The sequence below is a fragment of the Vipera ursinii genome, assembly GCF_947247035.1.
Source record: "Vipera ursinii genome assembly, chromosome: 2".
NCBI lineage: Eukaryota > Metazoa > Chordata > Lepidosauria > Squamata > Viperidae > Vipera > Vipera ursinii.
Genome location: NC_139513.1, coordinates 48,433,933 through 48,450,070, shown reverse-complemented (window position 1 = coordinate 48,450,070; position 16,138 = coordinate 48,433,933). Strand labels below are relative to the sequence as shown.

Genomic DNA, 16,138 nt, shown 5'->3' with positions numbered 1-16,138 from the left:
AGTTATAGACTACATTGTGTTTTGTTAAAAGAGGATTTAAAAGGTTTGATGTTCGGTACAGCGAGCTTTATCTGAAAATAACAAAAATATATCTGGGACAAATATATCTGCAAGTTATAAAAGTAATTAGTATCAGCATTAGTATACTTCAAGTGGTTTTCAGTACAAATCAACCTACTCAAAAAATAGAACAAAAAAGTCTAGAGAAAACAATTATCCTACAGGATATTTTCACATCTGTTTTGTAACTACAATACTTTTAAAAATTTTAGAATTAATTTTTAGATGCTTTTCATTTAAATGCCATCTAGTATGAATAGCTAGTACCCTTCCTGCATCATCTTAAAGACAGTTGCTTTCCTGTCCCTTTGTCTTTAAAAATAAGATTGGAGGTAAAATTAGAGAATTTATTCAGTCTGATGGCTGTACCATGCTTTCTTTCAGAGGCATTCCAAAGGCAAATGGACGTAGCCAAATTTTCATGAATTTATTCATTTTGTAAAACTGCGCTTCTCAACAAGTGAGGCTGGGCAATTATACAGATTAATAAATTAATATTTTTCATTTATTTTAATGTTTTAATGTGTATTTTTTACTGTTGCAACTGCCTCTAGTAATAAAGGAAAATATTGCTGTTTCTGCTATTTCTAACAGAAGGAGGAAAAGGGGACTAATTGGAGTGGCTAGAGCCAAGGCTTGAGCAAATGTGTTTGTTTGTATGCTGTCCATTTTGCTTCTGGAAGCCTTTCAAATTATAAAAAATTGGTAAAGAGTTTTTAAAAGAGGTAAAATAGGTGGCTTAAGCTAGTGCAGACCTGGAGGCATCCCTCTTCCCCTTAGCCTTCACCAAGGGAGGGAGGGAGGGAGGGAGGGAGGAAGGAAGGAAGGAAAGAAAGCAAGGAAGGAAGGAAGGAAAGAAAGAAAGAAAGAAAGAAAGAAAGAAAGAAAGAAAGAAAGAAAGAAAGAAAGAAAGAAAGAAAGAAAAAGAAAGAAAGAAAACCAATAGAGGTAGAGATAATATTCTCACTGGAGGCTTTACTGCTTTATTGTGTGTGTATGTGTATGCGGAAGATGGAGCTCGCCTTCTAGACATCCATGGCGGCTGCCAGGCCATCTTTTTTATTTGCATCGCAATGGATAGTTTTAGATTCCAAAACCTTCATGGAAATTGTTATGCCCACGTGACAGAATTAGAACTTAATGTAAAGCTCAGGTCTTTATATTTTTCTAGATTATTACCGTGATCCGATGGCATCAAATCTGATATATTCTGATACCTAGAGTAACCAGATAGGATCACATACTCAAGTGGTAATGAAATATAACATGTCGTCAGGACCAAATATAATTTCTGCTCTCTGCTCTTCAGAATTTCTTCTAATTTTGTAGGCAAGAATTCTAATTATGTAACAAGACGTTCTAAAGCAAATTTCCCGTTTTGGAAGCTGGGTTGCCTGGGGCTCAGTGCAGTTGAAATTCAATGAAACTTGAAGGCTCTGTGTTATTCCCCCCCCCACACACACACACACATGTACAGATCCTAGGCATGGGCTACTAATTGTGAAGATGAGAAATGACAAACTGTGTGTTAGGATGTCAGAACACAAACCCCAGCATTTCCTGTATGAGTCATTGCAACATCATTTCGTCATCTATTTCATCACTTGCTCCTCAGTTATCCCTCCCAAAATGCTTGTGATTCAGATGATCTGTGTGGACACATTGTTGACAAATGGTTCCATTGTTGACTGCTAACCCTCTTAATATTTAAAACAGGGTTTGTCAGTATGATACAGCCAGTTGAGTCTTTTTTTTTTAGAAAAAGCATCATTCACTGAAATATGAAAAATATTTGTGTAATGACAGCTGTGGAAGCCTTTTCTTTGAAAGAGCTAAGGAAGATTTTCCTTAACAATGCTCCAATCCTATAAGACACAGTATGTAAACATTGTTGGCATCCAGCCATAAGAAAAGGGGAGACTTACGGATGAGGTGAAAAAGAAAACTACGTTTAAACCTGTATACTGTGCACAGGGATTTATGTAAAGTTTTCAGACATGAGCGGGCAACAGGGTAGAAACCCATACTTTTCTGAAATCACTGATATATCTCCAAATAATCAACTAGAATCATAGGATTGTCCATTGATTCATTGTTCTCACTGTCAGGAAATTTCTTCTTACTTACAGATTGGACCACTCTTTTAATGAGTTCCACCCATTCCACTTTTTGTCCTGCTTTCTGGTGCCTTAGAGAATAAGTTGATCCCCTCTTATCTGTGACAGCCCTTCAAGTACTGGAAGACCTTATGTTACCCCTTATCCTTCTCTTCGTTAGGCTAGCCCAGGGGTAGGCAACCTCGGCTCTTTTATGACTCGTGGACTTCAACTCCCAGAATTCCTGAGTCAGCATAGCTGACTCAGGAATTCTGGGAGTTGAAGTCCACGAGTCATAAAAGAGCCGAGGTTGCCTACCCCTGGGCTAGACCTACCTAGTTCTCTTAACTGTTTATTGCACAGGTTAACCACAGTACATCCATCGGTATTTTACCAACCTGCTGGCACAAATTAATAAGTTTTTCCCTCCTTAGGTATGAAGCAATAAGCCCAGCCTAACAGAGGTTTCTGTTGTTCACAGGGATGATGCCTTTTCCGACAGCCTTAGTCAGAAGGCAGATAGTGAAGCAAGCAGTGGACCTCTGCTGGATGATAAAGCCTCATCAAAGAATGATATTCAGTCTCCAACAGATCATATCCCAGACTATGGATTTGGAGGAGTAATGGGACGGTAAAATAAATAAATAAATAAATAAATAAATAAATAAATAAATAAATAAATAAATAAATAAATAAATAAATAAATGAATGAATGAATGAATGAATGAATGAATGAATAAATTCTCATTTGGATACAATTATCTCTCTTCCCCATTCTTTTCTGGCTACAGGCAACACAATCTGAATGCATAGATTGTAGAAAAGTTGTGAGATGACTTGCACAGTTAATGTCACGTTTAACCTGGAAGAAGCATGTATATTGATTTATTTCACTATGCCCACTACAAATCAATAGACTGTAGGTTGCTTATTATAGTGTCAGCAACACAAATATTTTTTTTAAAACAATCACAATAACATTATTAAAACTATTAGCACCTGCAAAAACATTAAATTCCAAAAATGTAGTGAAGAATTATAGTAGCCATTGTTTTGTAAAGGCAAGAGGTTGAGCCACAGGGTTCAAGCCATTCTATAACGCTATAGCAGCCATTGAAAAGACTTGCTTCTTCTTCGCTCTCATATTGTAACTTCTTCAGAGGCAGGGATATGAGGCATGTCATCCTGATTTGATCATGGAGGGTAAAAAAAAGAAGAAGAAGAAGAAATCTTCTAAGAACAGACTGTATGTTCCAAAAGTAGCCTGTACCAGTCCCTGCAGGCATTTGTAGACCATAACCAGAACTTTGAACTATACCTGGAGAAAAAAGGCAACCAATGCAGTGCCCACAGTACAGGTGTAATTCTGTTAAAACAGTTCCTGCCTCTTGCAGTCATTAGCTAACCTATCATATACTAGCAGAAATTTCAATTTATCTTCAGAAGGAACCACTCTTAGAGCTTATGGCAGGAATGCAGCTTGGAAGTAACAAGGGCAAGATTTATATGGCCAGGGATCTCTGTTCCACATAATAGTAGCACTGGCACACCAGACAGAGTGGAGTGAAGACATCCCTGATCATGGACTCTATCTGATTAACAAGCAGAAGCCATGAAGACAGAATTTCCAGATTACAGACCTGTTCTTTCAGAAGAAGTGTGAGTTCCTCTGTAGCTAACCTGCAGCTGATAATAAACCAGACAATTTCTGGTCGAACAGTAACTTTTGTTTTTTTGAAAATCAGTCTAAGCTTCTTTCATCCCATCTGTTCCCTAAGAGCCTAGATAGTGAGTAAAAAAAAAAATCAGCGTAGGTCAGGATAAGAAATGTGCATTACCTGTTTACTGATGACCCGTTACCTTTGAAATAATAGAAGATATCCCAGCAGTTTCAAATATCCAGATGTTAAAGAATGTAAGGGAGAGCTCTGTACTAGCCCACATAGGAAGAATCAGAGGTTTGATTCTTCAACTTGACATTTCAAGGCAGTCGCTACAACCCCCTCTTTGGAACAGCTATGAACATTTAGCTGAATATGGAGCAATGATTTCACAAGCATTGTTGGTCTTATTTTCCAGGGTGAGGTTAAGATCTGATGGAGCAGCAATCCCTCGCCGTCGAAGTGGGGGTGACACACATAGCCCCCCAAGAGGTTTTGGTCCAGGAATAGATACTCCTCCTCGAGCAGCGGCGTGTCCTAGCAGCCCTCACCTGCTGCCGTTGAACAGAGGCAGGATCGAAAGTCCAGAAAAACGTAGGATGGCAACGTTTGGAAGTGCTGGCAGTATCAATTATCCAGATAGAAAGACATTGAGTGATGGCCATCAGCTGAGGTCTACTTGTAGCTCAACTCGGCATAGTAGTCTTGGCGACCAGAAATCACTAGAAACTGAAGCACTGGCAGAGGTAAGAAGAGGGGTTCTGTAGAAACTGCATGTTATAGAAATGTTAAGACACATCAGATATTTTGGAATGCATTTCAAAAAATTAAATCCGTAATGGCTTGGTTTAAGGGTTATTTGTTTCTGAACTCAAAGGACGTGCATCAAGAATTTTCCAACATCAGTCTGTTCATTACTTATGCCAGGGGTCCCCAACCTCTGGGCTGCAGCCCACTACTGGGCTTGCGGGTGTTTTGAACTGGGTCTCGGAAGGTATGGGCAAGTGGCAGACAAGTGCATGCATCCCCACTTGTGTGAGCAGCAGGCAAGTGTGTGTGTGCTCCTGGTTAATATTTGGATGGACTGATTTGATCCTGATTTGGATCAGAAAATGCCAGTTCTATAGGTTAGACCAGGGGTGTCAAACTCGCCGTGTCACGTGATATGTGATGTATCACGACTTTTTTCCCCTTGCCAGAGCTGGGGTAGAAGTGGCATCCATGTAACACATCCGGCCCATGGGCCGGCAGTTTGGGAGTTTTTTGTTTTTTTAAAAAAAAAACCTCTCTGAAGAAAGTACAATATCTCCATGAAGTCACCTAGAATTGGGCCAAACACAAAGGATATTCTCTCTATCGCATATGTGAAAAACAACCAACCAACAGGCTTTGCAGATATATCGTGGTCAAAAGGTTTTCTAACTCAAACATTTTTCTTTATATATCAGAAGATTGCTGATTTACATTCAGGAGGATAAATGGCAGAGAGAAATAATCTTTGCTGAGGGCTTTTAAAAATCTGAAATAGCAAGTAAGCCTTTTAGTAGAATTTAGTAGAATTTATGGATTAAACATAGAATAAATGGCCGTATATGTGCAGGTTCAGCTGAGTGTCTCTTTTCTTTTAGCTGCATGGACCTGTTGATTTTCAGGCTGACATCTTTCAACCTTTTTTGTGTGGGTTGTTGATTGATTAGGCTCTCACTTCCTAGCTTTTTTGCTTAGTACTATGACACTTCCCAGTGACAGATTTTATTTTCCTGGGCTCCAAGATCACTGCAGATGGGGACTGTAGCCAAGAAATTAAAAGACGCTTGCTCCTGGGGAGGAAAGCCATGGCAAATCTAGACAGCACACTAAAAAGCAGAGACATCACCCTGTCAACAAAAGTGCGTATAGTCAAGGCTATGGTCTTCCCAGTTGCAATGTATGGCAGTGAAAGTTGGACCATAAGAAAGGCTGAGCGCCAAAGAATTGAGGCCTTTGAACTATGGTGCTGGAGAAGACTCCTGCGAGTCCCTTGGACTGCAAGGCGATCAAACCGGTCAGTCCTAGAGGAGATCAATCCTGACTGCTCTTTAGAAGGCCAGATCCTGAAGCTAAAACTCAAGTACTTTGGCCACCTAATGAGAAGGAAGGACTCACTGGAGAAGAGCCTAATGCTGGGAAAGATCGAGGGCAATAGAAGAAGGGGACGACAGAGAATGAGGTGGCTGGATGGAGTCACTGAAGCAGTAGGTGTGAGCTTAAATGGACTCCAGAAGATGGTAGAGGACAGGAAGGCCTGGAGGAATGTTGTCCATAGGGTCGCGATGGGTCGGACACGACTTCGCAGCTAACAACAACATGACACTTCCCACTACAGAAAACCTAATGGATAGTGCTGTTGCATTTTTTTTTAAACAAAGCCTCTGGTGATTTGTAGACCACTGGATTTAGTCTTAGTACTAAGTGCCATTTTCTTTTTATAGGGAAAAGGGAGCTTTTCCCCCATTTAATTTACACAGCAGTAAGCATTTCATGCATACAACTAGGACTCTTTCCAAAGCTCTAAAAATCGTTTAAACAAAAATTGGTAATTGTTTGTGTAGGCTGCTTCTTCTAAAGTTAGCAGGGAAGCAAGCTGAGAAGCAATTACAAACCAAGCGTTTCAAAATTCTGTAACAAGGTAGTAGAACTCCAGAGAAAGGGGTGATTCTTCTAACTTCTTATCTTTATAATAAAACATGACATAAAGAGCCTTTTATTAATTAGCAGGAAAAAGTACTAAAAATATACATGGGAAGGAAGTGCTATAATGTTAAGGAAAAGGAGCAGAGTAACAAATGGTTAGCTAAGAACTGTGAGCAGTAGAGAAAAACAAAAATACAATTGAAAAGAAATGTGAAAAGAGAGCTTCCATATTAATTTCTGTATAAATGCATAATAATTTCTGGAGAGCAGATCATCCTATTGAATCCCACCCTGGCATTTTTTGATTCACAATTCTTTGGAGCCCAAAAGGTTTAGGAAGATCGGAATTAGACTATCTTAGTTAAATTGGCATTTTTTAATAGTTTCTCACTGATATTAAATGTGGGAGCGCAACCTGATATTCTAAATCGCGTATAGCATTTCACTGAATTCAACTATTCTAGGGTGCAGAATCATGCATAGTCTTGAAAATAAATTCTGCTAAGGTTGGCAGCATTTCATTCTCAGCAAGCCTACATAGGGATGGATTCATAAAACTATTCTAAAAGGCCAGTCCTACCAATGACCTTTCCCAAAATTATATAAAACGTATCTTGAGTAGTATTTTGTTCAAATGAATATTACAGAAATGAGAATAGTGATTCATTGTGACATACACAAAGTTAAATATCACATACATTTGTGGGTTATGGTTTAGTAAAGACTGTTCAGGAAAGGGATGTTTGAGCTAGGTGTAAATGTCAACCTAGTGTGCAACAGCTGTTAAACAAAAAAAGCACAGGGCAAAGATACCAGTTCCATGGCAGGAACAGTTCGGGAGGGGGCTAAAAATAAAACTGCCAATCTGTAATGTCATTATAGAAATGTACGATACACTGCATTTGGAGTTCCATTTTGGCCCCAGGAAGTGAACTATAGAACTGGAGAGCTGCAGAAAAGAATGACCAGAATGATTGACTGATTATGTGCTAACAAGTTAGTGTTGACTCTAATACAAAGACACACTTCCTACCTGACTGCCTGCTCCTAACTTTCGGGTCTTCCAATGGTGCATTCTTTTCTGCTGTGACCTCCAAGGTCCCTTCCAACTTTATTATTATTATTATTATTATTATTATTATTATTATTATTATTATTATTATTATTATCATTATTATTATTATTATTATTATTAATCTATCCTGCCGCTTGTGATTGTCTGCTTCTCTTTCCTTCCACCTTCTTCAGAGAGCTACATAAGTCTTTGCATAATGTGTCCAAAGTATGGTAATGTGAGCCTGGTCATTTTTGCCTCAAGAGGAATTGTTCAATCCATTTGTTTGTTTTTTTGGCTGTCCACAATATCTTTAGGAGTCTTTTTCAACACTAAGGTTCAAAAGCATCAATATTCTCCTTATCCTGCTTCTTCAAAGTTCACTTTTCGCTTCCCTAGAATGCCAGAGGGAATACTATGGCTTGCACTATCCCAGTTTTCATAGACATATAAATCCATCATGGCATCGTAATATCTTTCCCAAGCTCTTCACCGTTGCTCTACCAAATGCTAATCTATGCCATATTGTTTGACCGCTTGTTCTTTTATTATTGATCGTAAAAGGTAGAAGCAATCTTATCACTTTAGTATTTTAATTATAAAGTCTAGCCAGAATGATTAGTAGGGTTAAAAAAATGTATCGTACAAGCAAAAGTCTCTTTAGAATAAATTGAATATAGGTAAGAGGACTCAGGGTGTACAAAATGAGATGCGGGGTAGGACAAATCACAGTGTTAGAATTTAGGGATCATGCACTGAAATGAAATATGAGAAGAATGAGGACAGACGAAAGAATCACATAACAAAAAGCCGTCACTATATAACTATGCACAGTGGAGTTTTCCTTAATAAACAGCGTCAGTCACAATTCAAGTCTGAATTTTTTAAGTGGTGCTATACGTTGGTTTTATCTGTTGAAAGTGATGCAATCCATTATTCATAAGTTGCTGTCAAAGTTTATTGGTCAAATCTAATCCTGATTTTTATATATATAGTGTATGTGTGTGCGTGCATATATACACATCATACACACACACACACACACACACACACACACACACACACATATATATATATATATATACATACACACACACACACACACACACACACATATATATATATGTATGATGTGTATATATGTAGTGTATATATATATGTGTATATATGTATATATATGATGTATGTATATGTATCTATGTATACATATATGATGTATATACTGTATATGTATCTATGTGTTTATACTCATACAAACATACAAAAACTTTCTTTAAATACACACATATACATATCTATCTATCCAATTTGTGGTCTACTAAATGGGGCAGAAGGGGTGTGCTGAGGATATTGCAGGCATGACAAAGTAATATTTTCCTAGTTGCCAGCAGAACATCCATTGATTCATTTGCATGAAATTCTGGTATTCTCTGGAATGGATCAGTCTGTGCATTTCATTCCTTTCTAAGAATAGAATGTAGATTGTAGTGTTCCTGTTTTGATCTGGCCCCGAAGTTGACAAATCACCCTATCAGGAACAGACCATGCTATTCTGCTCATCCCTATTTCTATATTAATATTTGGTTTTGTTGTGCCTGCAGGTCAGTTTTGACTCCTGGGGACTTGTCCCTGCAGTTTTCTTCCCAAGTTTTTTTAGAAGTGGTTTGCCATTGCCATGTCCTAAACACCCATTAGTATTCTGAAAGATCTTTTTCCTTGGTAGCATCATCTGGCAGTATATTGTCAGTGATTTTATATTTTCTATCCGTCTGGTTCTTCTTGGTAAAAATGCAGGAGTGGTTTCCCATTATCTTCTGTGCAGTGGGAATTGACGCCTTTTCCATCGTCACTGAAGTTATGATCATCTGCCTCTGATGTCTTCCTATATTGCAGCTGCCCAATCGAGGTGCCTGCTTGCTTTAGCTGGGCAGCTAGGATGACCTTTGTACCACGGGTGATTCCCTTGCTGGGAATATACACTCTTGGCATGCACTCTCTGCATTCTTCACTCATCCCTCCCAGGAACAGCTGCCCCCACTCCCAGGACGAAACAGCACAGCAGGAACCAGGAGGGAAAATCACTCATAAATGAAAGTAATTGGAATCCAGTGCAGTTGATTTAAAATTGGTATACCATGGCTCATAAAATGCACACAAGAAAGCAATCTGGCTCCAATAATTTGTACCAGCTGTGGTTTTTGGACACTGTAAAAGGGCAGCCCTTATTATTGTTCAAGGGTAGCAACCAATTACTGTGCCTTGTAGCCATTGAAATAGGACATGATGAATGCATAGATTGCTGTAGCCCTATCCATATGCTTCAGAAAATGGTGTAGCTGGGTACCTTGGCAAAGACTTATCATGTTTTTATCCACTTATTTATGTCTTCCTCACTCTCATTTCTTTTGTCCGTGTTTCACTCCCCTGTCCTCTTCCCCTCTTAGTGGCGGTTAGTTAGGCTCCAGTGACAAGGAACACCTCTCCCCAATTACTTCTACCTGGTACTTCTACTGGGAGATGCATATTGCAGGTCTTGTCTGCTAAAACGTTCCATCTGACAGGACCCAGGAGACAAGCCTATTCTGCTCTGGTATCTGCCTCTGGAACATTCCCCACCCCCAAGATGAGGTCAGCCCAAAGGTTATGGCCGCCTGAAAAGCCCTCAAAATGGGGGTTTCCTGGTAGTAGATAGCCCAGTGCTAGTTCCACTGTGTATGGCATTTTATTACCCCTCTCACAACCTTGTTTTTTTAAAAAAATATGTTAATTATTTAATTGTTTTAATTCATTTTTATACTCTTGCTTTCATTGTTGGCTTTATTGTATGCCACCCAGAGAGTTATCTTGTGTGACATGGGTGGCTGTATAAATTTGGATAAAATAATAATAAATAATAAAAGAGAAAGCTTCATGTAAGATGAAAACACACAGCAAGCTAAACACCTTCCATCCAAAGAGGATACACGAGGAGACAATAAATATTAACTAGGTAAGAAAGGTGGCAGTACCATCTCAGAATGTCTGACCTGGTATTCTGCCATACCAAAACTGAAAGAAGTGGAATTGCGTAGTGGAAATTAAGTTATAGTTTAAAGAGCTCACATCCATTTGTATATTGCATCTACTTGTTTATCAGTTCCACTGTTTTCTTTTTTGATGTTTTTAATTGGGTTATATCTAAAATGTCATATTTTTTATTTAGAAATTTTGAAAGTTATCTACAAAATGGGATCCAAAAATATCTTTTCACATTCTCAGTGTGTCTCAGTGTAGTGAACTCTGCCCTTCAGGTCTCTTGGGCTTTGGCTCCTACAATTCTCAGCTAGAGAACCAGCCTGGAGGAGGGTTGCACTAGACCAGAGGTCCCCAACCCCTGGTCTGTGGACCATGCCAGGCCGCAAGATGCCAGCAACCGGTCTGCACAAACAAGCAAAGCCCCATCCATGGGATGCAGGCAGCACACAAAACCATGCACCCTCTGGTCCGTGGAAAAACCTCTCTCCACGAAACCGGTCCCTGGTGCCCAAAAGGTTGGAGACTTTTGCACTAGACCATTGTATGAGTGTGAAATTTGTACGCTGTAGTTCACAGACAAGGAGAGACTTGATTACTGTCATCAGTTAACATGCAAATTCTTTCTTGAGTCATTGTTCCATCTGTATCAAACCTTCTGCCTAAAGTAAATAAGAAAGGAAACTAGATCGTCGTCTAATTCAAGGAATGGTCACATTCTGTTTGTATTTCTATGTTTACAGGACATTGAAAAGACCATGAGCACAGCCCTGAATGAGCTGCGTGAGCTCGAAAGGCAAAATACTGTGAAACAAGCCCCTGATGTTGTCCTGGACACTCTTGAACCAATGAAGAACCCACAAATTGGATCGGTCAATTCTGAACCTGCCAGTCCCCTCCATACCATCATGATCAGAGACCCTGATGCAGCTATGAGGCGGAGCAGCAGCTCAACCACTGAAATGATGACGACATTTAAACCTGCTCTCTCAGCCCGGCTTGCAGGAGCTCAGCTGAGACCCCCACCAATGCGTCCCATCAGACCTGTTGTCCAACATCGATCAAGTAGCAGTAGCAGCTCAGGAATGGGGAGTCCTGCAGTGACACCCACAGAGAAGCTCTTTCCAAACAGTTCTTCAGATAAATCTGGCACAATGTAGCTATCACTCTCCCAAAGGAGAATTCTTTGGGAAAATGATGGATCATTCTGATCTTCATTTCTTTTGAAAAGGAAGCAGCATGATTGTACAAATGATGTCATTAGAAGAAAAGACATGGAAAACGTGACTCTTGTAACAAAAAGATGATACTTGAGATTGTAGAAGTGGTTTAAGGATTTACACATATAACAACATTGCTGAAAATATTTGGTACTACCCATTGTCATCTTATGTAATTACCACTGGAATATTCAAGTATGTCTAGAAATATATATATGAAACTTTATGTAGCCCAGTAACAATTTAATAGACTTACCTCACCTTTAGATATCTGCTAGAGTGTGTTTTTGCCTGTGTGTGTGAATTACACAGCAACTATACATCAAGCAATAGACTATTGATCAGTTCGTGAACTGAATTTTCGTATCAGTGCAATTTGGCTTTAGAGTTTCGAATGAAAAGAAACACTAGTTGTCTTGGAAATACTGAATTGGTTTGGTGATGATCAATTCGGTTCTCGTAGATGGGTGGATTTCTGTCTTCAAATTCATCTCTTAAGGACTGCTTCATTGGAATATGGAAACTTGTTATTTTCTGGTTGAAGAAGTACTCCAGATAAGGATGCAAACAGTAAAAAGTGGTACAATTTCCCCTTATACAAAAGGGAAATCTAGGATGTTTTGTATGTACTTCATGTTGTAGCACAGTATTATATATGTACAAAAGAAACTCAACTCCCACTGTTTTCAGAGCAGACGAGGACTTTGAAGTAACCTATGGTTGATAATAAATAAATAGGCTACCTTATATAGTGGTTGAAATATTTTATTCTCTCATCTCCCTTTTGCTAATGATTCCTCTGGAGAAAAAAAATCTGTTTTAATCTGGATAAAACCAAGCAAGGAGGGTTTTAATAAAGTTTTAGTTCTTTAAAGTTCCTTAGCAGTATATAAGGGGATTCCTGGGCCATATCCCCTTGCATGAACAGCATGATCCATATTTGATTGAGCTGGGAATATATCTGAACTGATGACATTTTGCACTTTCTCTACTGTACTATGTAACAATATACAGTGATTTGGGGCTTAAAGAAATAAAATTTGTCTCTATACTTTAATATAGGCAAAAAAGAAAGCAAAACAAAACAACCAGGAATTCTAGCAATTTGCATGCTGGCCTTTTTCCCCCCTTTCACTGAATTCAAGGGTCTACTTCACGACTGTCAAAGTCGCCGTGTCACGTGATGTGTCGTGACGTTTTTTGCATTGCCGGAGCTGAGGTAGGCGCGGCATCCGTATGATGCAACTGGCCCGCGGGCTGGCAGTTTGACACCCCTGCTCTACTTGCTGCTTTTTTAAAATCAGCATTTATGATCAGATGTTTCTAATACCAGCCCTTCAACTAGGACAGTTTTGTTTACTTTCAATCAGTACACTTATATTTTTAACACTGATACATCTTACTGAAACTGCACACACTGTTAAATCCGCATGTTCCACTGCTTGATATCTGTTGAATTTATTTTGCAATGGCCATATCTTGAAACAAAAATAAATATTTTCCATTTCTCATTAGAGGTCAATTTTAGTGACTTCTGAGTAATTGGAGACCTTGAATTTGCCTTGCTGCACTTTAACTCATGGTACGCTTTCTGACAAAATTTAATTTATAAGCAATCCATTTTGCCAAAGAGGAAAATACCTTCATATTTATCCTCTGATTCCTAATACACTCTGTTTTCAGAAATTGCTTAGAAGAGGGACATATTTTATGAAATAACCTTTTCCTCTATGACATTGTGTGAATCTCATTTTCAGTGTCTCATCTGTGAACATGCTTCATTTCATGAATTTGCCCCTTGCCTGTTCTAGCCTGTTTATATATTGCTGTACTTGCTTCCAGTATGAAAAATATCTGCTGAACTGTAATGTTTCTTCTTCATGCTCAATTTTAATTGCGGCCCTGTGACTCCAAATCCTTGCACTTAATAGTTAATTTAGTATATTAGAAATGCATCAGTAAAAATGAGAACAACCTCCAATCCTGAAGGAACTTTGACCTTCTCATATATAGTGTAAAAGGAATGTATGTAGTTATTCTAATATTGTTCCTCGATATAATATTATAATGATAAATGGTGTTTATCTATATGTCTGCTAATGTAGTAGGCATTTGTAATGCCATGATTAGTTAACCGTGCTAGTTTTTCATTTATGAAATTCTTTTAATTCCCCCTCCCAAGTCACCTACGTGTCCCTGAGCCTTCCTTAGCATATGAACAGCCCCTAGTTCATTATGACAACAAATATTCCATTTGTGGTAGTAATGAACCAACAAATGTAGTTTTTGCATAGGTTGGATATTGCAAAGTGGGACAGGTGGGGAAGAGAGAGCCATTTGGCAAACACTTCTATTTTCATTGCCAGTAATATTTTTTCTTACTTTGCTTTATGGAGATTACATTTGTGCGTGTTACACAAAGTTTTGAAAATGACAAGAGCCGAAGAATTATCTAAAGGTTTACTTTTCTCCTTAAAGATAGGCTACATTATACTATACAATAATTTTATTAAATTATTTTTGTTTCTATTTTTTATTGGTTGTTAGTGGTTTTTTTAAAAACTCTTTAAGTGCCTTTTGAGCACCAGAACAAATCTTTGGATTAAATGTGCTTGGGAGATGGACATATCAAAATATCTCTTGTACAGTTTCTTCCATTTTCTTATAAGAACAAGGACTGTCTTTAATTTTAAAGGAAAAAAAACTATTCCATCTTGTCAAATTGGTGTTGAACATTAGGAATTGTGAAAAAGTCCTTTGTCCAACTCTTTGTAGTTTTAAATAACAAGACTTGGAATGAATCTGATGAAGTAACCATACTTCCTGATAGGAAATTCTTGTCTCCCTGTTGCATAGGCTTCAGCTAGCAGCAATTTCTCTCTTAAACATATTTTGTTCAGCAGAAGTGCCATTTCCTGACTGCCCTGCACAAGGGAAATTCTTGATAGATTCATCTCTGTGTTTTCAGACACATTTGGGCATGGCTTGACCCAACCCAACAAAGATTTCAAGGGAGAATGTAAAATGCATGCAAGTACAAATGGGAAGAAAATGTGTTGGTGTGTATGTGCATAAGAGAAAGGGGTGGGGGAACACATGTTAACTCACTTTTAAAGGGGGGAAAATAAAATTTCTTTTTACTGACCAATTCTGTAGACCCTCCCACCAATGTTATTTGATAAGAAAGATGCTATTTCTGTTGAGAATATCCCTGTAGCTAAGTAATTATGTCCTTAGTGAAAAATAATGAGAATATTCCTGTTGGCTGACATTCAATCAAATCCAGACATTACAAATGGGAAGCTAGGAAAAGAGGGTCTATGGCAATTGTTTTTTTTATTGTTCAATCTATATACCTACCTTACTCTGTACACCGCCCCGAGTCCCTCGGGAGAAGGGCGGTTTATAAAAACAAATAAATAAATAAATAAATAAATAAATTCACCATGACCAACTCACCATGACCAACTTGCCTGGCCAACTCGCCACAAGACAACTCACTGTGGGACAAGAGTTACACTAATATCAAAGAAATGGTGGAATAGAATCATTAAAGAAAGGATGGAGAAGGAGGGACAAAATGAAATGTTAATTTTAAAAAGTTATTTTTAAAAAATATTTTAAATAATTAAGTTGAATGGTTAAGTTGTCCCACAGAGAGTTGGCTGTGGTGAATTGGCTGTGGCGAGTTGCCCCATTCCAAGGAAAAGAGGATGGGATTTGTCCAATTTATAGAAATTGTATGAAGAAAATGCAAGACAACACATTTTTAACGAAAGAACTAGGAGCGATGGCCTTGATGCTGTCCACCAAGGCAAAGTAACTGACTCTTCCCATAAATATATGTCACACTTAATTGGAGCTACTTTAGGTAACAGTGAGGGAAATGACTTATTTCTTCTCCTAGCTTTTTCTCTTATCTTGTAACTTGTGAAGACACTCTTTTTATTCAGCCAAGTGAACTATGTTATGGTGCTGACTTAGAAGCAATTCCACCTGCCCTTATATTATTGATATACAAAAACCGTCATAAGCAAACTATGTAAATGTTAAAGATTCTTTAATAATATAAGGACTGTGCACTTTTTTTAGACTAAACAATTCCCCCTTTTTTTGGAAAATCTGATATTTTGGACTATATTATCAGTGCTGCATTTTTCATAGTATGGCGATAGGCCTCCTGAATTCAGTTTGCTTCTGAGTGGCTGCTTCTTGTTGTTGCCAGAAAACTCTAGGAAACTTCTGGTTGGCTGCCCTATATAATGATTGTTGTCCCTCTTATGAATATTGTCTCTGTAATGTATGATTTTTTTAAAAAAAAAGTCCATTCAGTTAGAGTATCTGATTGGATCCTATGTTATG

At 38.3% G+C, this 16,138-nt stretch overlaps 1 protein-coding gene across 1 annotated transcript in view; it reads left to right on the top strand.

Annotated features, from left to right (window-relative positions):
* Window positions 1-15,099, top strand: part of SRGAP3 (SLIT-ROBO Rho GTPase activating protein 3) — a 205,769-nt gene extending 190,670 nt beyond the window's left edge. Inside the window, exons 20-22 of the mRNA XM_083357001.1 lie at window positions 2,638-2,787; window positions 4,236-4,563; window positions 11,300-15,099. Of these exons, the coding sequence (XP_083213127.1) occupies window positions 2,638-2,787; window positions 4,236-4,563; window positions 11,300-11,716 (895 nt within the window). The 3' untranslated portion in view covers window positions 11,717-15,099. The remainder of the gene's footprint in view (window positions 1-2,637; window positions 2,788-4,235; window positions 4,564-11,299) is intronic.
* The last annotated feature ends 1,039 nt before the right edge of the window (window positions 15,100-16,138 follow it).